Source organism: Mycosarcoma maydis, chromosome 13, assembly GCF_000328475.2.
Source record: "Mycosarcoma maydis chromosome 13, whole genome shotgun sequence".
NCBI classification, from domain to species: domain Eukaryota; kingdom Fungi; phylum Basidiomycota; class Ustilaginomycetes; order Ustilaginales; genus Mycosarcoma; species Mycosarcoma maydis.
This window is the reverse complement of record NC_026490.1, coordinates 410,907-431,600: the sequence shown is the minus strand read 5'-3', so window position 1 is coordinate 431,600 and position 20,694 is coordinate 410,907. Positions and strand designations below refer to the sequence as shown.

General features: G+C 54.6%; 6 protein-coding genes across 6 annotated transcripts; 3 read left to right on the top strand and 3 right to left on the bottom strand.

Moving 5' to 3' along the window:
* Positions 1–695: 695 nt before the first annotated feature.
* Positions 696–2,513, bottom strand: UMAG_04630 (uncharacterized protein; the record flags this gene model as incomplete). Its single annotated transcript, XM_011392620.1, has 1 exon — positions 696–2,513. One exon carries the CDS (start codon positions 2,511–2,513, stop codon positions 696–698), a length of 1,818 nt encoding a protein of 605 aa, XP_011390922.1.
* Positions 2,514–5,598: 3,085 nt separating this feature from the next.
* Positions 5,599–12,236, top strand: UMAG_04629 (acetyl-CoA carboxylase; the record flags this gene model as incomplete). The annotated part of the gene is made up of 2 exons (XM_011392619.1): positions 5,599–5,638; positions 5,719–12,236. 2 exons carry the CDS (start codon positions 5,599–5,601, stop codon positions 12,234–12,236), a joined length of 6,558 nt encoding a protein of 2,185 aa, XP_011390921.1.
* A 1,078-nt stretch (positions 12,237–13,314) lies between these two features.
* Positions 13,315–15,495, bottom strand: UMAG_04628 (uncharacterized protein; the record flags this gene model as incomplete). The annotated part of the gene is made up of 1 exon (XM_011392618.1): positions 13,315–15,495. The coding sequence occupies one exon, from the start codon at positions 15,493–15,495 to the stop codon at positions 13,315–13,317; it is 2,181 nt and encodes a 726-aa protein (XP_011390920.1).
* Positions 15,496–16,049: 554 nt separating this feature from the next.
* On the top strand, positions 16,050–17,048 carry UMAG_04627 (uncharacterized protein; the record flags this gene model as incomplete). The annotated part of the gene is made up of 1 exon (XM_011392617.1): positions 16,050–17,048. The coding sequence occupies one exon, from the start codon at positions 16,050–16,052 to the stop codon at positions 17,046–17,048; it is 999 nt and encodes a 332-aa protein (XP_011390919.1).
* Positions 17,049–17,965: 917 nt separating this feature from the next.
* Positions 17,966–19,171, bottom strand: UMAG_11533 (60S ribosomal protein eL33; the record flags this gene model as incomplete). Its single annotated transcript, XM_011392677.1, has 2 exons — positions 17,966–18,277; positions 19,169–19,171. The coding sequence occupies 2 exons, from the start codon at positions 19,169–19,171 to the stop codon at positions 17,966–17,968; spliced, it is 315 nt and encodes a 104-aa protein (XP_011390979.1).
* Positions 19,172–19,734: 563 nt separating this feature from the next.
* UMAG_04625 (uncharacterized protein) lies at positions 19,735–20,127 on the top strand (the record flags this gene model as incomplete). Its single annotated transcript, XM_011392616.1, has 1 exon — positions 19,735–20,127. One exon carries the CDS (start codon positions 19,735–19,737, stop codon positions 20,125–20,127), a length of 393 nt encoding a protein of 130 aa, XP_011390918.1.
* Between the last annotated feature and the right edge of the window lie 567 nt (positions 20,128–20,694).

Below are 20,694 nucleotides of genomic sequence, written 5' to 3'. Positions count from 1 at the left end.
TACACTCTGTCTCCAGAGACGACTCGCACTTGGTCGACCAAAATAATCCACACATTCTGGCTGGCTAGCTGACTGGCTGACTGGCTGGCTCGTCCACAGATTGCAAGCCTTCAAAGACCTTCCGACCATCGTCTCTCTTGTTCCGGTTCTTGTCCTCTCTCGAGCGGGAATTTTCGCGCTCTGTGATTTCAAATCGTAAATATTCGCGATTCCGCCCGTCTGCCAGCCTACACCTTTGCCTCAGATTATCGCATTGTAGACCAGCACAATCGTGAATCTGAATTCCTCGGTTTTGAAAGCTGATGACAGAATCGAAAATAGTCAATTGAACCTTGATCCAACCTTGAATTCAATTCACGATTCACAATTTACGACTTTGCCACGCTCGGTCGCGCTCTGCCGTTGGCTATTTGTAATCCAATCCAGTTGCACCTCCGCCTACAAGCCAACACACAGCAGTGAGACGCGCTACCGATTAGCCAATCAGGGTCTGTCGAATTCACCCGAACTGTACGTCCGTCCCAGCCACATTCGCACGATAGATTCGCGAATGTTCACTCGTTGTACCCATCACGTCGGATCTCACACGCCACACGCCACACGCCACACGCCATGCCACTGACGGCAGATGTGCACATCGCTGGTTCTGCCACAGAGGAGCAAAGTGACCTTTTCCTTTTGAATGGCACGCATCTTTACTCTGCTGCATAGCGAGGCGTCAACAGAACTTCGGCCACCTTGCGACTGAGCGCAGGACCGATCTTCTTGCGCTGGTCCATGCCCTCCGTAAAAGTGGAAAGCATGGTTTCTGCCTCTTTCACATCCGCCGCCGCTATTTCTTGGTATGCATCCGTCAGCTCGCGAAGCGTGCTGTACATGGTCAGCACCTCTCGCACCTTTTCAGCGCTCATTCCTTTGATGCACAACAGCATCTTGCCAAAGATTTCCTTGGAAGTGAGACCACCGCTCTTGCTGTTGAGCGCCTGAAACGCTTCGAACGACGTCAGGATCAATGCTGTGGGCGATTTGCGTTGCAGTTCTTCTCGTGTGTCTAGAAAGCTGGAGCGAGAGATGATGGCGCTAGGCATCACTGAGAGATCCTGTTGCTCGTACATTTTGCGGATCATGCCGTCCATCGAGGCGAGGTAGTCGATGCTCGCTCCAAGTCCCGAGGTGCGTTCGACAAAAAACCCATCCACCACCTGTGAGCTGCTCAGCGCGGTCTGGATCTGCGGACCAAACTTGCGCATCTGGTTCTCTACATCGTAGTCCTCTATGAGGTAGAGCACCTTGGACAGACCCGATGACGATAGGCGGAACTTTTGATCCCTCCATCGCCCATCGAGGATCGAGCTGGTAAGATCGTCGAGCCTCTTTCGCTCCACAATGTGATCCAGCACCACTTCGTCGGCTTCGAAACCTGTACGTTGCTTTCGGCGTGCAATCCAGACTGCGTCGCCGACCTCTAGCGCCCTCGTCTCGGTGTCAACGCCACGCTCAAGGAGAAGCGTTGCGATGGGCTCCTTCTCTTGTCGTCTCCCTGGACGATGTCGCTCACGATTGTCAACCACCAAATGGATGGTGTAGCTTCCTGCTTTCAGTATCTCTGGTCGATAGGTAGAGATGCGTGCCTTGAGCGTTTCTTCCTGTTCATCTTCTGACCAGTCGTCATCCTCTTCTCTCGTGTAGTCGGCCGCGACGGGAAGCACCGACAGCTCGACACCCGCATCTCTAGCTAGTGTCTCTGCCACAGCCGCGCCTTCGTCACTGAGTGCGTATCGAGCAGGATTGCCCGACTGTACCACGTAGCCTTTGGCGATGAGCGTTTTCATGCTTGTCCAGCCCGTGTAGAAAGACCGTGCGCCTCCTGCGCCTCCAGATGTGCCATACTGGCTTGAGAGAGGAATAGCAGCTGAGGACCGAGACGACGAAGACGAACCAGCGACTTCATATTCCGTATCCGAATAGGGACGTGCAGCGTTGATGAGTTGTGTTTTGGAAATCTTCTCCTCTCTCAACGCGCTGCTTGCCCTGGTGGAGACGTAGAGGCCGACAAGGAGACCGTATGCACCCGAACGATGCTGTGGAACATAGGCTCTTTTCTTGGTCGGACGTTCCGACGTGCCTGCTTGGTTTCGCTTGGCGACGGTGCTCGGCCCTTGTTCGGCTGCTATCGGATCTAGTGCGGCGCTTACAGTTTGCGCCGCTGCAGAAACTTGCTTGGAAGAGGGCGCTTGACGAGATGGCCGCTCTGGCATGGTCCGACCGTTGTCTTGGCACCATCTCTGCAGCTCTTGCTCGAGCTTGTTTGCGATCGTAGGACCGATTCCTGCGAGCTGCGTAGTTTGACATGGATGCTGAAACTCGATAGGACACGCCGCTAAAGATTGATGAGCTTTGCGATAAGTGCGTGCTACTTTGGATCCTTTCGCCTGTGCTTCCTCAGTCCAGGCTGCGAGGAAGGTGAGCCAGAGCGTGTTGCCACCAGCTGAGATGTTGCACTCATCGGTCATCCTGCTTTACTTTGTTTTCGAAGAGAGCGCAAGCAGTATCTGATGCCGCTGCTGGTCCAGGTGCTCTCGTCTATACGAGCACCCCCGGGGTGTCGAGCTTGGGTGCAATGGGGTTGCTCAATGACGGATTTGTGGATCGTGGTTGAGAATGACTCTGCCTCACAAGAAAAATTCAACATGCGTGATGCAGCGGCTTCTGTGTGGAGAACAACACTTTTTGCATGCCGCATGTGTGACGCGCCAATCATGAATCTCCGCCAGGGCGTATCGCGCTCGAGATGCACCGAATACAACCACGGAAAGGTCTGGCTGCGCGACACGCGAGTCGTGTTGGTGAATTTATGGTCCCCTTTTACGGCGCCATTTTTGTGCATCACAAAACACGGTTGGATTAGAAGCATGTCGAACTTCCACGACTATTCAGAACTTTGTGTTCAGAAGTTCTCAATCGTGAATCTGCTACGAGCACGACATTGTCAAAGACCTTATCTACCACGATCCGCTCACGCGGTACGGCATATCAACCGGAAGCGCTGGCTGAAACTGTTGCGTATCGTTGCCGGAGATGCTATTTCGCCAGATCTGTCCTGTCATGTTGACACCAACCGACCGCTGGAGCAAGTGAGCAGAACAGAGGAAATGCCATGCTACAGATGCATCGATACCAAACATGAATCGTGATTGTGATCGAGACACATCCCACAACCCCAGGTCGTTTCGGCATTTGCTTGGGCTAAGGCATCTCCTTATCAAAGGGGTTGTTCAGGCACCGATCAACGCCCAAGCCTAGCAAAACAGCATACCTGGACACGGAGCAGCTGACAACGGGCCCAGCTGACAACGGGCCCAGCCAGATGCTGCCGGTGAGTGCAAGACTCGAGCAATCGCCGCGCTAAGCTGGCAGTCGTGAGTGGGCAATTTGCCTGGGCGCTTGGTCGCGATGTAGCCGAGTCGAGCTGACGCGTGGCCCTAACTTAGCTTAAGACCACCTGCCAATTTGTGCATTTGTGCATTTGTGCATTCGTGATTGGGTTTCGCTATGTGCTAGGACTGATTTCCGTTTCCTTTTTTTTGTCCATGTCCCCCAACAACTGCACCACGTCGAACTTTTGGTAATTGGGAAATCTTCGTGCCTCTTCTTCCCTCTCACGGCAGCGGCGGTACAATACCTGCAACTACGCTGCCCGGAACGATCCGCCGACGAACTTTGTGCAGCCAAACGTGTACGTGGAAAATGACGGAAGCTGTGAGATCGACAGATGATTTCGCAGGGCGAGCGCAAAACCACGAACCTCCCCACAACTCACGACTTGGCTGGTAATCCGTTCTTCCCAACATAAGAGGAGGCGGCCCATTGCCGTGTCTAGTTATCTGGTCGAGGCTATCTTCTGGCCGCTCGAAGCACTGCAGTTCACTCCCGTCATTCTCGATATGCACGGATGCCTTACAGTATCCCAACCTTCGACCAGCTTCTGCCTGGATCAGTTCGTGCAAAGACAGATTCGAGTCGAAACGCTAGCGAGCAGGTGCATATCGGAATCAAGAATATTGCCGTTCAAGATAAGTCGGTAACGCGGCCAGGTACGCACGAGCCAATACCGCGCAAAATGCAAGGTCTCAAAGGCTGTTGATGGATTGCTAGTGCAAGAGATATGCTCCCGAAGAGGCATCCTCAACTACACCGAGAGAAGCAGTGACCAGATGAATTGCCAGATCGTGAGATCGTCCACGCTGAGAAGAGCAGTGAAGCGGGCCGAATGGAGTAGCGCAAAGGTGGGATCAAATCAAATCGATGATGATATGCGCCAGTCGCTAGGTTGGGGCAGAGAACGCCTCCTTTTCCTTTTAAAAACCATTTTTTTTAAAAAAAAGCTGTTGATTTCGGAATTTCCGCTCGTACTCGCCCGTTTCTGTTCATCTGTGGAGGCGACGCAATAACTTTATGTTTGGGTGGAGGGAGATACCGCGTCAGATGAACGCGGTCCACGGTAGAGAAAGGAACAGGGTCTTGAAAAAAGTAAGCTTAGCCGAAGCAGGAAAGGTCTGCAGTTGGACGGCGAAGAGTTGGTTGTGTTGGTATGGATTTTTTTTTTGAAAAATGTTGAGCAATTCTGACTTTTGGTGTTCTGCATGTCTGTATTCCTCTTTGCTAAGTTACTCCAAGCTGGTCAGTGCAGCACAGCGCCGAGTAAAGAGCGAATCGACACAACATTCGTGATTTGATCGAGCAAAGCGGCAAGACCGACTAAATCACATATGCTGGTGCTGGTGCTGTCGTCAGATGCTACGATGCTCATCAGACGCCGATGCTGGATCCAAACTGCGCTCCAGCCAAGTCGGAAAATCTCTCATGCTCCAAGCTGGAAGTCTGGGAGTGTGCCGCTAGTTCCGCCTGGCCGGTGCATGGGTATTCGCGTGTGTAGAGGTGTGTGTGTGTGCTTTCTTCCAAGTTTTTTGGTTTTGCCTCGACCATCTCCCATCCCATCGGTCGTCCAGCACTTGATCTCACAAACCTTGACTGTGTTGGCTCTTCCGAGAAACGTCGGGTCTTACTGTTATCATTCCTGGCGGTGCGTGCCCTTCTTGCTTCCTCACCATCACTATCGTCATCTTCATCCTCATCCCTCCTTCCTGTGACCTCTCAGTCCAACATCTGTCCGCCAACACCATCCTCTGGCCTTCCGACTACGGCTCTCCGCACCTCTTTCCAGCCGCATCGTTCTCAAGGTTTCCCTCACCCTTGACTATTTGTTGCAGCTCCTACACCACCTCTCTCTCCCCGCTTTACTTTCGAGCTGTCAGTGTTAGTCGAGCAGACGTTACTCTCGACCTACTCTTCGACTCACCAGAGAATCACGTCTAAATCCCTCTCGGGCTCACTTTTCTCGGACACGCTCTCGCTTCCTTCGTCGTCTTCGAGCTCCCTCTCTCGAACGCCGATCGAGTTGCCACGTAACACTCGTTCAATCCTCGATCGAGAAGTTTTGTTCTAAAGACCCAAGCGTTCTGTCTTGACCTATTCCCCGAATCCTCTGCAAGCGCAGCTCTTATTTTTACGCACGTAAAGAATCAGACAACCGTCAGAATGCCGCCTCCGGATCACAAGGCAGTCAGCCAGTTTATCGGTAAGTTTGAATGTAAAAGTCTTGTATTTACCCTACAAGTTGGCGCTGACCCAACTCCCAACTGCGCTATGCGACTACAGGCGGCAACCCGCTTGAAACCGCTCCCGCCAGCCCTGTTGCCGACTTTATTCGCAAACAGGGTGGTCACAGTGTCATCACCAAGGTCCTCATTTGCAACAACGGTATCGCCGCCGTCAAGGAGATTCGCTCCATCCGAAAATGGGCCTACGAGACCTTTGGCGATGAGCGTGCCATTGAATTTACCGTCATGGCCACCCCTGAGGACCTCAAAGTCAATGCCGACTACATCCGCATGGCCGACCAATACGTCGAGGTACCCGGTGGCTCTAACAACAACAACTACGCTAACGTCGACCTCATCGTCGATGTCGCTGAGCGAGCCGGCGTTCACGCCGTATGGGCTGGCTGGGGTCACGCCTCCGAGAACCCACGCCTACCTGAATCGCTCGCCGCCTCCAAGCACAAGATCATCTTTATCGGTCCCCCCGGCTCCGCCATGCGCTCGCTTGGTGACAAGATCTCGTCCACCATCGTCGCACAGCACGCCGACGTGCCATGCATGCCCTGGTCCGGTACCGGCATCAAGGAGACCATGATGAGCGATCAGGGTTTCCTGACCGTCTCGGACGACGTCTACCAACAGGCCTGCATCCACACCGCTGAAGAAGGTCTTGAGAAGGCCGAAAAGATCGGCTACCCCGTCATGATCAAGGCCTCCGAAGGTGGAGGAGGAAAGGGTATCCGAAAGTGTACCAACGGCGAAGAATTCAAGCAGCTCTACAACGCCGTTCTCGGTGAAGTGCCCGGCTCGCCCGTTTTCGTTATGAAACTCGCCGGCCAGGCGCGTCATCTCGAGGTGCAGCTGCTGGCCGATCAGTACGGCAACGCCATCAGCATCTTTGGTCGTGACTGCTCTGTCCAGCGTCGTCACCAAAAGATCATCGAGGAGGCTCCTGTCACTATCGCTCCTGAGGATGCCCGCGAGTCCATGGAGAAGGCTGCCGTGCGTCTCGCCAAACTGGTCGGCTACGTCTCTGCCGGTACCGTCGAATGGCTCTACTCTCCCGAGTCGGGCGAGTTTGCCTTCCTCGAGCTCAACCCCCGTCTTCAGGTCGAGCACCCTACTACCGAGATGGTCTCGGGTGTCAACATTCCCGCTGCCCAGCTTCAGGTCGCCATGGGTATCCCTCTCTACTCGATCCGCGACATCCGAACCCTTTACGGCATGGACCCTCGCGGTAATGAGGTCATCGACTTTGACTTCTCTAGCCCCGAGTCGTTCAAGACCCAGCGCAAGCCTCAGCCCCAGGGCCACGTAGTCGCCTGCCGTATCACTGCCGAAAACCCCGACACCGGCTTCAAGCCTGGCATGGGTGCCCTCACTGAGCTCAACTTCCGCTCCAGCACCTCCACCTGGGGTTACTTCTCCGTCGGCACCAGCGGTGCTCTCCACGAGTACGCCGATTCGCAGTTCGGACACATCTTTGCCTATGGTGCCGACCGATCCGAGGCGCGAAAACAGATGGTCATCTCGCTCAAGGAGCTCTCCATTCGCGGTGACTTCCGTACCACCGTCGAATACCTCATCAAGTTGCTCGAGACCGACGCCTTCGAGTCCAACAAGATCACCACTGGATGGCTCGATGGTCTCATTCAGGACCGTCTCACTGCCGAACGACCTCCTGCGGACCTCGCTGTCATTTGCGGTGCTGCCGTCAAGGCTCATCTCCTTGCGCGTGAGTGCGAGGACGAGTACAAGCGCATCTTGAATAGAGGTCAGGTCCCTCCTCGCGACACCATCAAGACCGTCTTCTCGATCGACTTCATCTACGAGAACGTCAAGTACAACTTTACTGCCACGCGCAGCTCCGTCTCCGGCTGGGTCCTCTACCTCAACGGTGGACGTACGCTGGTGCAGCTCCGACCCCTTACCGACGGAGGTCTGCTCATTGGTCTTTCGGGCAAGTCGCACCCCGTCTACTGGCGTGAGGAGGTCGGCATGACCCGTCTCATGATCGACTCCAAGACCTGCCTCATCGAGCAGGAGAATGACCCCACCCAGATCCGCTCGCCCTCGCCCGGTAAGCTCGTTCGCTTCTTGGTGGATTCGGGCGACCACGTCAAGGCCAACCAGGCCATTGCAGAGATCGAGGTCATGAAGATGTACTTGCCTCTCGTTGCCGCCGAGGACGGCGTCGTCTCGTTTGTCAAGACCGCCGGTGTTGCTCTCAGCCCTGGAGACATTATCGGTATTCTCTCGCTTGATGACCCTAGCCGTGTCCAGCACGCTAAACCCTTTGCTGGCCAGCTGCCCGACTTTGGAATGCCCGTCATCGTTGGCAACAAGCCTCACCAGCGTTACACGGCCCTTGTCGAGGTACTCAACGATATCCTCGATGGTTACGACCAGAGCTTCCGCATGCAGGCGGTCATCAAGGAGCTCATCGAGACGCTCCGCAACCCCGAGCTGCCCTACGGTCAGGCCTCCCAGATTCTGTCCAGCTTGGGCGGCCGTATCCCTGCCAGGCTCGAGGATGTGGTGCGCAACACAATTGAGATGGGCCACTCGAAGAACATTGAGTTCCCCGCTGCTCGTCTGCGCAAGCTCACCGAGAACTTCCTCCGTGACAGCGTCGACCCTGCTATCCGCGGACAGGTGCAAATCACCATTGCTCCTCTCTACCAGCTCTTCGAGACCTACGCTGGCGGCCTCAAGGCTCATGAGGGCAACGTGCTTGCTTCGTTCCTCCAAAAGTACTACGAAGTTGAGTCCCAGTTTACCGGTGAGGCTGACGTCGTTCTCGAGCTTCGTCTCCAGGCCGACGGCGACCTCGACAAGGTTGTGGCCCTGCAGACTTCGCGCAATGGCATCAACCGCAAAAACGCTCTGCTGCTCACCTTGCTTGACAAGCACATCAAGGGCACCTCGCTTGTCTCGCGTACTAGCGGTGCTACCATGATCGAGGCTCTGCGCAAGCTTGCCTCGCTTCAGGGCAAGTCGACTGCCCCCATCGCCCTCAAGGCTCGTGAGGTCTCGCTCGACGCCGACATGCCCAGTCTTGCCGACCGATCAGCTCAGATGCAGGCCATTCTTCGTGGCTCCGTCACCTCGTCCAAGTATGGTGGTGATGATGAGTACCATGCTCCCTCGCTTGAGGTTCTCCGCGAGCTCAGCGACTCACAGTACAGCGTGTACGATGTGCTGCACAGCTTCTTCGGTCACCGCGAGCACCATGTCGCCTTTGCCGCGCTCTGCACCTACGTCGTCCGCGCCTACCGAGCTTACGAGATTGTCAACTTCGACTATGCCGTTGAGGACTTTGACGTCGAAGAACGCGCTGTGCTCACCTGGCAGTTCCAGCTGCCTCGAAGCGCTTCTTCGCTCAAGGAGCGTGAGCGTCAGGTGTCTATCAGCGACCTCAGCATGATGGATAACAACAGGAGGGCTCGCCCCATCCGCGAGCTGCGCACTGGTGCCATGACCAGCTGCGCCGATGTGGCCGACATTCCTGAACTTCTCCCTAAGGTTCTCAAGTTCTTCAAGTCTTCTGCCGGTGCCAGTGGAGCGCCCATCAATGTGCTAAACGTTGCTGTTGTCGACCAGACTGACTTTGTCGACGCCGAAGTGCGAAGCCAGCTTGCCCTGTACACCAATGCCTGCAGCAAGGAGTTTTCCGCTGCTCGTGTCCGCCGTGTCACCTACCTCCTTTGCCAGCCCGGCTTGTATCCCTTCTTCGCCACCTTCCGTCCCAACGAGCAGGGCATCTGGTCCGAAGAGAAGGCGATTCGCAACATCGAACCCGCGCTTGCCTACCAGCTTGAGCTCGACAGGGTCAGCAAGAACTTTGAGCTCACCCCCGTTCCGGTCTCGTCGTCCACGATCCATCTCTACTTTGCTCGTGGTATCCAGAACTCGGCCGATACCCGATTCTTTGTTCGCTCACTCGTCCGTCCCGGCCGCGTGCAGGGCGACATGGCTGCATACCTCATCTCCGAATCGGACCGCATTGTCAACGATATTCTCAACGTCATCGAGGTAGCTCTTGGCCAGCCCGAGTACCGCACCGCCGATGCTTCGCACATCTTCATGTCTTTCATCTACCAGCTGGATGTCAGCCTCGTGGATGTGCAGAAGGCTATTGCCGGCTTCCTTGAGCGACACGGCACCCGCTTCTTCCGTCTCCGCATCACAGGTGCCGAGATCCGCATGATTCTAAACGGTCCCAACGGCGAGCCCCGCCCGATCCGAGCCTTTGTCACCAACGAGACCGGTCTGGTCGTCCGATACGAGACATACGAGGAGACTGTCGCCGATGACGGCTCTGTGATTCTGCGCGGCATCGAGCCCCAGGGCAAGGATGCCACGCTCAATGCCCAGAGCGCACACTTCCCTTACACAACCAAGGTGGCACTGCAGTCGCGACGATCTCGTGCCCACGCTTTGCAGACCACCTTCGTCTACGACTTTATCGATGTGCTTGGTCAGGCCGTGCGTGCGTCGTGGAGAAAGGTTGCTGCCAGCAAGATTCCCGGTGATGTCATCAAGTCGGCCGTCGAGTTGGTCTTTGACGAGCAGGAGAACCTGCGTGAGGTCAAGCGTGCTCCTGGTATGAACAACATCGGCATGGTTGCTTGGCTCGTCGAGGTGCTCACCCCCGAGTACCCCGCTGGCCGTAAGCTCGTTGTCATCGGGAACGACGTCACCATCCAGGCTGGCTCGTTCGGCCCCGTTGAGGACCGCTTCTTCGCTGCTGCCTCCAAGCTCGCCCGTGAGCTTGGTGTGCCGCGCCTCTACATCTCGGCCAATTCGGGTGCCCGTATCGGCTTGGCAACTGAGGCGCTCGACCTGTTCAAGGTCAAGTTCGTCGGCGACGACCCTGCCAAGGGTTTCGAGTACATCTACCTCGACGACGAGTCGCTCCAAGCCGTCCAGGCCAAGGCGCCCAACAGTGTCATGACCAAGCCCGTCCAGGCCGCTGATGGCAGCGTCCATAACATCATCACCGATATCATCGGCAAGCCTCAGGGGGGTCTCGGTGTCGAGTGTCTGTCGGGCAGTGGTCTCATTGCCGGTGAGACCAGCCGTGCAAAGGACCAGATCTTCACTGCCACCATCATCACGGGACGAAGTGTCGGTATCGGTGCCTATCTTGCTCGTCTGGGCGAGCGTGTAATCCAGGTCGAGGGCTCGCCCTTGATCCTCACTGGTTATCAGGCACTCAACAAGCTGCTGGGTCGTGAGGTCTATACCTCGAACCTACAGCTCGGTGGTCCTCAGATCATGTACAAGAACGGTGTTTCTCACCTCACTGCTCAGGACGACCTCGACGCTGTCAGGTCGTTTGTCAACTGGATATCATACGTTCCTGCTCAGCGTGGTGGACCTCTGCCGATCATGCCCACCACCGATAGCTGGGACCGAGCGGTCACATACCAGCCTCCTCGTGGTCCTTACGACCCACGATGGCTCATCAACGGTACCAAGGCCGAAGACGGCACCAAGCTCACCGGTCTTTTCGATGAAGGCTCATTTGTCGAGACGCTTGGCGGCTGGGCCACTTCGGTAGTCACTGGTCGTGCTCGCCTGGGCGGCATCCCTGTCGGTGTGATCGCTGTCGAGACGCGCACGCTCGAGCGTGTTGTTCCGGCCGACCCTGCGAACCCCAACTCGACCGAGCAGCGCATCATGGAAGCCGGCCAGGTGTGGTACCCCAACTCAGCGTACAAGACTGCCCAAGCCATCTGGGACTTTGACAAAGAGGGTCTGCCTTTGGTCATCCTTGCCAACTGGCGTGGATTTTCGGGTGGCCAGCAGGACATGTACGACGAGATCCTCAAGCAGGGCTCCAAGATCGTCGACGGTCTGTCGTCGTACAAGCAGCCCGTGTTTGTTCACATTCCACCTATGGGTGAGCTTCGCGGTGGTTCGTGGGTCGTGGTCGACTCTGCGATCAACGACAACGGTATGATCGAGATGTCGGCCGATGTCAACAGCGCACGAGGTGGTGTGCTGGAAGCCTCAGGTCTGGTCGAGATCAAGTACCGTGCCGACAAGCAACGTGCTACCATGGAGCGACTCGACAGCGTCTATGCCAAGTTGAGCAAGGAAGCTGCCGAAGCGACCGACTTCACCGCGCAGACCACCGCTCGTAAGGCGTTGGCAGAGCGAGAGAAGCAGCTCGCACCTATCTTTACGGCGATCGCTACCGAGTATGCAGATGCACACGACCGTGCAGGACGCATGCTTGCGACTGGAGTGCTGCGATCGGCGCTGCCATGGGAGAACGCGCGTCGATACTTCTACTGGCGTCTCAGGAGAAGGTTGACCGAGGTCGCTGCTGAACGCACGGTTGGCGAGGCCAACCCGACGCTGAAGCATGTTGAGAGGCTGGCTGTATTGCGACAGTTTGTTGGTGCTGCTGCGAGCGATGACGACAAGGCGGTGGCTGAGCACTTGGAGGCTTCGGCCGACCAGCTGTTGGCCGCATCCAAACAGTTGAAGGCACAGTACATCTTGGCTCAGATCTCGACATTGGACCCTGAACTGCGCGCTCAACTAGCCGCTTCGCTCAAGTAATGGACGTGACTCTTGCAAGAATTCGTTCTCCAGGCGCCAGGCGATCGTTGGCGCGATTGACATCGGATTGAGGGATCCACATGCCATTCTCCTTCACGAGCACCTGGCTTTACGTTGAACGAATTTTTACGATGCAGACCTCATTACGCTCTGCATGAGCGCTCTTCTGGAATCAGATCTCTCAAAGACCACTGAGGGGTGGTCTGCGAACCTCTTAGAAGTAGCGCACGCACTGGGCGATGGTCCCTGTCAATTGTTCTTGTTCTTGTTCTTGTTTTGGTTTTTGATTATGTTCTTTTCAGCGTTTAGAATGTCCCGTGGCTGCGCAATCGTGAAGGTTGATTTTCGGCTGATGTGGGCGCGACGTGTGGCCGAACTAGCATAATTCTCTCTTGCACACGAGAGCTTGGTCTGCAGAGTGCTGGCGGCGATTGGAGAGAGTCACGAGATCAAGTAGTCGACGCAAGCACGCGGTGGATGTAAGAGAAAGCGTGAAGGGATGTGCGTGTAATGTGAGTGCATGGATGTCGACGTGTGGTGTGGCAATACTCGTGACTTTGGGGTGTGTCGCACACGTGCTATTGTGCGTCGAGTAGCGAGACGTCTCGAGGTGGTCTTTGTTCGAGACCAATCGAGCATTATGTATCTTGACAATACGGTATCTGTTAAGCCTTGACAGCGCAGAATCCGCTGTTCAGAAGAGCGGACGAAACGCGGTGTTCATCCACACCTTCTCCCGCCACCCGCAAGTGGTACGTTTCCATCTCCCTACCAGCGTGTAGCCTCGCTTTGACCACTTCACAGACACATGCCAACTACTTGACCGTGGCCATGATTTTGACCACTACCACAGATCTGCTGCAACCATCAATCAGGCCAAGAAATGTTCGTGCACCATCGTCCTCGGGAAGATACTTCTGCGACAGCGCCACGCCCTGGAAACCCACTCATGCGCCTCCCACTCCGATGCACCGCATCACACGCACACGCGTGAACCAGCTGTCAAACCTGGTCGTCCAAGACATGGTCAATGCGCTTGGCACGAAAGAGTAGACACCTACAATCCATCGGTCCGCCATCAAGCATGTGGAGAAGAGGCACAGTCGAAGCAGAAAGTCTTGCTGCACCTTCCCGGTCCGCCACACGTGGGATTCGCGAGCGATTTACGACGAGTACCATGAGCATGTTTGGACGGACGAGCGTGATTTTTGCGTAGCGGACTCGAACGTGGCGCGCTGTGTTTGTCACTTGCCGAGCTGGAGCGTGACCGACTGCGCTCAAGATGCGACCGGAAGAGCGGTGCACTGCACGATGCCGAGATCTTGAAGGGTGAGCGTGCGGTAGACGTTGACGTTCCCATATCGCGCTCCGATTCTAGATGGCGTGTCGGCGTTGCTCGTGGAAAATGCGTATCGTGATACAAAGCGTGTTCGGTTCGCTCCAATGTTGCTGGCTCTATCGGATCCGATTGTAACGTGGGCAGTGATACAGCCGGCGCAGCGACAGGCCGGCTTGGTGAAGATAGTGCGAAATCAAGCGGCTTTGCCGCTACACGCTCGGGAGTTCGGTCAACGACACCAACACTATACGGAAGCGCGCGTGTTTCCAAGCATCGAACAGCTGGCGTCAATCCCGGCGCATTCGCAGCAATCGACGAAGCTCGAGAGGGCGTCAACTGCGTTAATGGCGAAGAGGATGCGTCGGTCGCCGTGCCAACATCATTCGGCATGGATCGAGGTGTTTCAAAGGGTGATATAGCTCGCATCGATGTTGGCGCATTGCACTTGGGCGAGCGAGCTTGGAAGGGTGATGCGGCTTGCGTCAATGCTGATGCGTTGGACGCAATCGACGATGCTTGGGAAGGCGACAATGGCGAGGATGGCGAGGATGTTGCGTCAGCGATGATCGCAACACCATTCGCGTTATGCGAGGAAGCCTCGGTGGAAGCTGAAGCTTGTGTCGATGCCGATGCGTTGAGGGCAGCCGAAGATGCTCGAGAGGGTGGCAATTCTGATAATGGCGAGGAAGGTGCGTCGGCGAAGAGGGAGGAAATCGGCGAGAGATTGTCGATAGCTACAGGGTTCGTGTCACGTACCGGATGGTTGACCTCGACCACGGTTCCATCAGCAGATGCTGTCTTGGAAGGTAGAGCTTGGAGCAGAGGATTGGGCAAGGAGGCAGTAAGTTCGAGTACATCGTCCTCAGGTATCTGCTTGCTCACGTCTTGATCCTCGTCATCCGATACGAGATCCACGTAGAGACGCGAAGTGTTGTCAGAAATCTTGAGCAGGTCGGCTAGAGCGAAAATGTCGTTGTAAGGCAAAGTCTCAAAAGGTGTGGTGCATTGAACAAGCTCCTCGATGTTTTGTCGTTTGGTGCGGATCGAATCGAACAGCTCTTCATCCGAGTCGCTGTGGACTGTCACTACATCTGTGTCGTCTTCGTCCTCGGAAGATGAGATGATCAGGTCGGGTGCGCCCGATATTGATGGAGGTTGCGCTGCAGTGCGATCTGATGCGCCGACTGGGGCAGGTGCTGACTCGACAAGAGGTTGTGGAGCGATACGCGCGGTAACCTGGGCGCTCGATAAGGGATGGGCAAAGTCGACGACCTCATCCTCCTCATCATCACCTGATTCGCCGAGCATGGCTTTCCGCCGCGCCTCGGCCTGCAAGAATTCGCGTAGGTCTGGGTCATTGGCAGCGGGGTCATCCTCTTCCTCTTCCGACTCGCTACTTGAAGCGCCTGCGAGTTGTAATCGAAGCAAAGGCGCATGCGATGGATCGAAATCGTCCTCGTATCCGTTGTCTTGTTCCTGTGTCTCTCTAGCTTCGGGTCGTTCCTTCCAGCCTTGAAGCTCTTCATCTTTGATAAAGACGCCAAACTCCATGCTCTGTCTCAAGCTCCTAAGGCTACCCCTGTCTTTGACAACGACGATGGGTTCGCCATTGGCACGATTACCGAGGTAAATTTCGTCCTGCTCCTGCAAGTGTGCATCTTTGAAGCGTTCAAAGATGCTGTCCCATTTGCGCTTGAGCCGTTGTGTCGATTGCTGGTGCAGGTATTCGACAGTCTCGGTGCCGTCAGGGTTGTATCGCTGGACAGTGTTGCTGTGGAGTTGCGAGGAAAACTGTAGTCGTCGTCGCTTCCTTTGTTTCGGTGGTAAATCAGACCGAGTTTCAGAATTGGGTGGTTCGAGACGTGGTCGAGAGGGACCAGCCCCTGCGACCGAACCAGTCGGGGCATATGCTGAATGCATTTTGAGCAATCAGAGGCTGTGTACTGAGCGCTGCCGCTGGAGTCGAGGTCAAGTGGGTGATGGTAGGGAGAGAGCAGGGATTGATGATGATGGCGATGCTCGAAGAGCGAAAGCAACGCGCGTCGGTCATTCAATCACGGATCTGTCCTTCGTGATTCACGATTCAGGATGATGCAGGAATTGTTCAGGGTCCAGTTGTGAGTCTCGGTGACATTTCGTGATATTCCGTGATTCACGATTCGTGATTGCCATCACCGATGCGCAATGGCGATGTAAACGTGAAACAGCCGCAGATCCCGATCCAGGGCTATGCTCCACCTTTGCCACAAGTCATTCACGATTATTCGTGATTCACAATTCGTGATTGTCACAGCGTGAATGAGTAGCGACGTATCGGAAACGCATGGACCTCATCAAGAACGTGCGAGTCTGAATCGTGAATCCGTCGCTCAGCTTTTTGCCCCGTCATCGCCGCTCTTGATAACAACAACTCTGTTCAAGCTGAGACCATCTTCGCAGCGATGGGCTCTTGAGCCTAACCATTTCACCCCACCATGTACTTTGAGAGGAAGGAGCTCGTCCAATCTTTGGATCTGCTCTGCTTCATCCTCTTCGTCTACATATGGCTTCTCGACAATTGCACCGTTCCGCTCATCATCAGGGCTGCACTGCAAGTACAATTCTGCAATCCGTCGCTGATGCATCCTACGTGGACTCTCCCCTTCTTTGTTGTCTTTCTCTGCTGCCTTAACCTCATCTTCGCTCTCGCACATCTATGGGCTCCGCCGAGTACGACCAATGCGGGAACCGCCATCTTGATCGACTTTGTCGGCCATACTACTCTCCCCGGACGGCTTCACATGCTCTTCATCGATGCTCTTGTCTGGTTCGTTCAGTTGGTGATGACCGTTGTCGCGTTCGAAATGGGGAAAGATCAAGTGAAAGCGGACCAAGAGCCGAGCGTGCTGGATGATTCGACGAGCTTGTTGGAACAAGGTGACCTGGGCCAGGGCTGGGACGTACGCGATGAAGAAGCAAATCTATTCGGTCTAGATCAAGATGACGAGAGCAAACGACGGCATACGAGCCTGACGCATCACATTGCTGTTGTACGACTAGGTCCGATTTACAACCAGATCCTGTCACGCCAATTTCTACCAGAAGAGCCTACTCAAGTTCCTGATGCAGACGTTGAGGCATCCCAGTCGTCCTTCTCACCCCCTACTCAACCGCACTCTGAAAGACCAGACACAACGCGCATCCGACGCTTCTCAAGGCGAACTCGAAACGCCGCTCCACCCGCGTCTACTGCTGAAGATCAGCCTTACATGGGCTTGGGACCTGTATCAGCCGATAACTCTTGGCCGCCCATGTGGCTGATCCTCGCTCGCAATACCATTGGCGGCGATCTCAGGGTTCCCTCGTTTCGCCCGATGCAGAATCTCACATCAATAAGAGACACTCTGTTCCGTCGATTCGGTCGAGCGCAAAGTCAGACTCCTGATCGCTCCCACTACATACGCGTCAACCCAGATGCACCTTCAGACACTTGACCTTACTCAACCAAGAGCCAATTTTCAGCCATTCTCCACGCTTGTATTTGTACGTGCATCCATTAGAATAGAACGAAAACATCGCCAAGCGCGTCCTTTCCTGCCATACGGATGGGTATCTCACTGGAGACATGCGAGGTCCAGATGTGAAAATGAGAAGCGCAAGAAATGAAGCAAGAAATGTGCGATCCCTTCAAAACGTATCTCCTTCATGTTTGGGAGTCAGGGACGATCTGCAAGGACCGCGCGCTTGACGCTCCAGGGAGCGCCAAGTGTGTATTTGATGTTTCCTGTTAGTTTAAGTCGCGGATCGTGGGGTACAACAGATCCGCAACTAGATAAGACAGGAGAAGTGGGGTTGACGAAAAAAGGCATCTCATCCAGAACATGAACCGACAAAACGATCGCAAGACAGACCGGACCGTCCGTCGTGGATCCGGCTTTGCAAGGACACAGCCATCGTGTAGACTTGGGGCGTATGTTCTGCATTTCTTTTGTGCAAAGAGTATAATCGAGGAATGTGTGTGAGAGATAAGAGGACCGTTTGTGCGTGTACACAGGCCCAGATGCAGGGTGAGGAAGGGTGTGCGGCGTGTATGTGTTGATCGATGCCTTGATATGTGGATGTAGTCGGCCAAAAGCAATGGAGAGAGAAAGCTCGATTTTGATCGTGTTTCGAAAGAAAAGCCGACAAAAGAAATGAGAAGAAAAAGAGAAACAGATTGCTAAAAACACAAGGGGTGTCACAATAACTCCCTCCGAAACCCGATCAAGCTTTGATTCCCCTGTCTAGTGGCGCTACGAATCCACAGGTCCCGATCATCGCCTTTTTGGTGTTGATGTGTGTGTGTAAGTGTCGGTGATGGTGGGAAAGGATCGTGTCGAATGTGTGTAGGATTAGGTCGTGAACGCAGCACTTAGATGCTCGAGGGGTAGAGCATGATGCGGACGCGGGCGGCGAAAGCCTGAGGAGGAATGTTGTGGGCGAACTTGGCACGAACAACACCCGAGTTGCCGTGAGGGCGGGTGATGCGGCCCCAGATGACGCGGATCTTGGAACCACGAACCTCCTTGGTGGCCTTGTAGACGTAAGCGACACGCTTGCCGAGGTAGAACTTGGCCTCGTCCGTCTTTTCAACACCCTCGATCTTGATGAGGGAGGTGTGGCACTTGGCAACGCGCTGCGAGCGCTTGTGGCCCATGATCCTTCCCTTGACGTAAAGACGAGACTGTGAGAGGGACAAAGAAGTGTGAGAATGGCGATAAAACGTCAGCACAAGAATGTCATGAGAAAAGGTTAAGTGGAGCCAACAACGCAGAAGTAGCGATCGCGATCAGAACCAAGCAAGACAAGTCCAGACGCATGAAGACAAGTCAGAGAGCGGATGAAAGGACGGAGGCTAGCAGCGGAGTACAGTGGACAAAGTAGAAGAGTGCTGTATCCGGATGAAGCAATTCGTAATTGTCGCCGTTGTCTGCGAAAAGCCTGCTCCAGCTGATTTGGTCCACATGACTATGTTCGCTGCTGTATGAATGTGATCTGCAGCACCGACGACTCGATGCAAGGCGTTGAGAAACAAGCATCCTCCGACTTGTGAATATGTCCCGCGCGCGCGCGGCTGAGGATCGGCCACACTGTCCATTGGAATCGATTCCTATGTTTTTGTGAGCAGCATTTGAGGGCCAAAAGTGTCGATTTGAGTTCCTGCAACTATCTGCAAAGAACAACCAATAGCGCTGCATGTCCCACAATATCTGTCCGGACTACTTCGCGGTAACCCTTTCTTTGCTACGCCATGATCCTGGTGATCACAAGTCATCACTTTATGCTTCCTGTGCAACAGATAGCACTCGCGTGGCCCGCTTTGCCTTTCATAACTGATTGAACAGAGGCGATGGTAGGATGAAGATGTATGCAGATGAGGCGACCACATAGACGCAGGACAACTGTAGCATATTGGTAAGAGGTCGTCCATCCATAGGCTTGGTCGTGGTGAAACTGCAACTGTTGAAGTAATGTTGGTCATTGCTCCGTGATGTCTATGCAGTGGGTGTCGTGCTGGTAATGCGGCTGGTTCTGCGTTGTTGAGTAGGCTCCAAGGATGTCGATGATATCTTACCATTTTGACGATATGTGATGTGTTGATGGTCTTGACGGTGGAGCGAAAGGAGCTCTGCAACTTTGGCTTGACAATGCTATGCTCGCTCAACAGCCAACTCGCTCCGCTCTGCGGTGGTGCGTAACTCTCTCGCGACTCAAGTCGGACTGACATCGATTTCTTGCGGCTTCAAAGTTGGGCATATCGTCTGCTCTCCTGTCTCCGTGTTCATACTGCTGCTTCAAAATTGCGAAATTTTCTTCGGTTCCGGGTGACTTTGCTTCGGCCGTTTGTGCACGTGACATATTTAGTTTTGAATCGGTCAGTTGATCCACTATCGGGAATCAATGCTGTTGAGATTTGCGATGCCATCATCACTCGCATTTTTCTAAAATTTCATGAATTCGAGATGCAGAGAAGACCCTTTCGTGGCATTCGTGATTCTTGAGTCTCGAAAGTTTGGCTTTTCGCGAACTTTGCTGCATCTGAATCTCAGACGGCATGCTGTGATCGTCGCCACCACCCTCGACGACGAGCTGTTACAGTCTCGTGTCTTGATACTTCTCCATTTGGCTTTTCCGGCAAACATGACGCGCACACGACACGGCAAAAAGACCCACCACGCACGACGTGATGTCAAACGTGGCATGAGGACAAGAGCTAGGAAGCTCGATCCCGATCAGATCCAAGCCAACCTCAACGATCCCAAGAAGCTTGATGAGCTGCAGAACCCAAAAGAACTCGATGTTGACAAGGCTGGTCTCGGTCTGTTCTACTGTGTCGAGTGCGACCGCAACTTTCCCTCTCAAAAGGATCAACTCACCCACATCGCTTCCAAGCTGCACAAGCGACGGGCGAAAAAGATCACCGAGGAGCCTGCCTATACGATCGAGGAGAGCTTGAGGGCCGTTGGTATTGGTATCGATAACAAGCAGCGCACATCTAAGCCTGCCGCGCCCGCCAACTCGATGGCTGCTTGAACGACAAGCATTTGTTTGGGATCACGGACACTGCCGAGCGTACCATCGGTTCGATTCAACCACCAAATGCCGTTACGCTCTCGCGCTTTTTTCGAAGCTTGCTTCTCACTCGGACACGCTCTCAGACGCACACGCATAGCCGACCTCAGCTAGTCTTGCGGATGCTTCGTCATGGTTTTCCGTTCATGACTCACCTTGCAATCATTCGATTGTCTACAGAATTGATCTTCGCTCGCGCATATGCGATCTCGCCGTATGCTGTTAGCCTGCCCTTTCCAGCCCACGCTTGTTAAGACGTGGCAAGGCCACCCTTCTCCATATACCCCATCCTGCATCCTCTTGCTCTCGCATCTATGTATTTCTACGCATTCACACGCTCTAGTCTGGATACTCTGTTCGCTATGCCTGATTCACCGTGGTTGTGCTAGTGGATTTCATCGTCTGAGGCCGTTCGCTGCGAACTTTGAGACGTCTGTTGGATCAGCAACCCACTGAACCACTCTCACCTCAATATTTATCCTCACCACTCACATTTGTGCGCGTGACGCTGATGAACTCTAGTCGTGA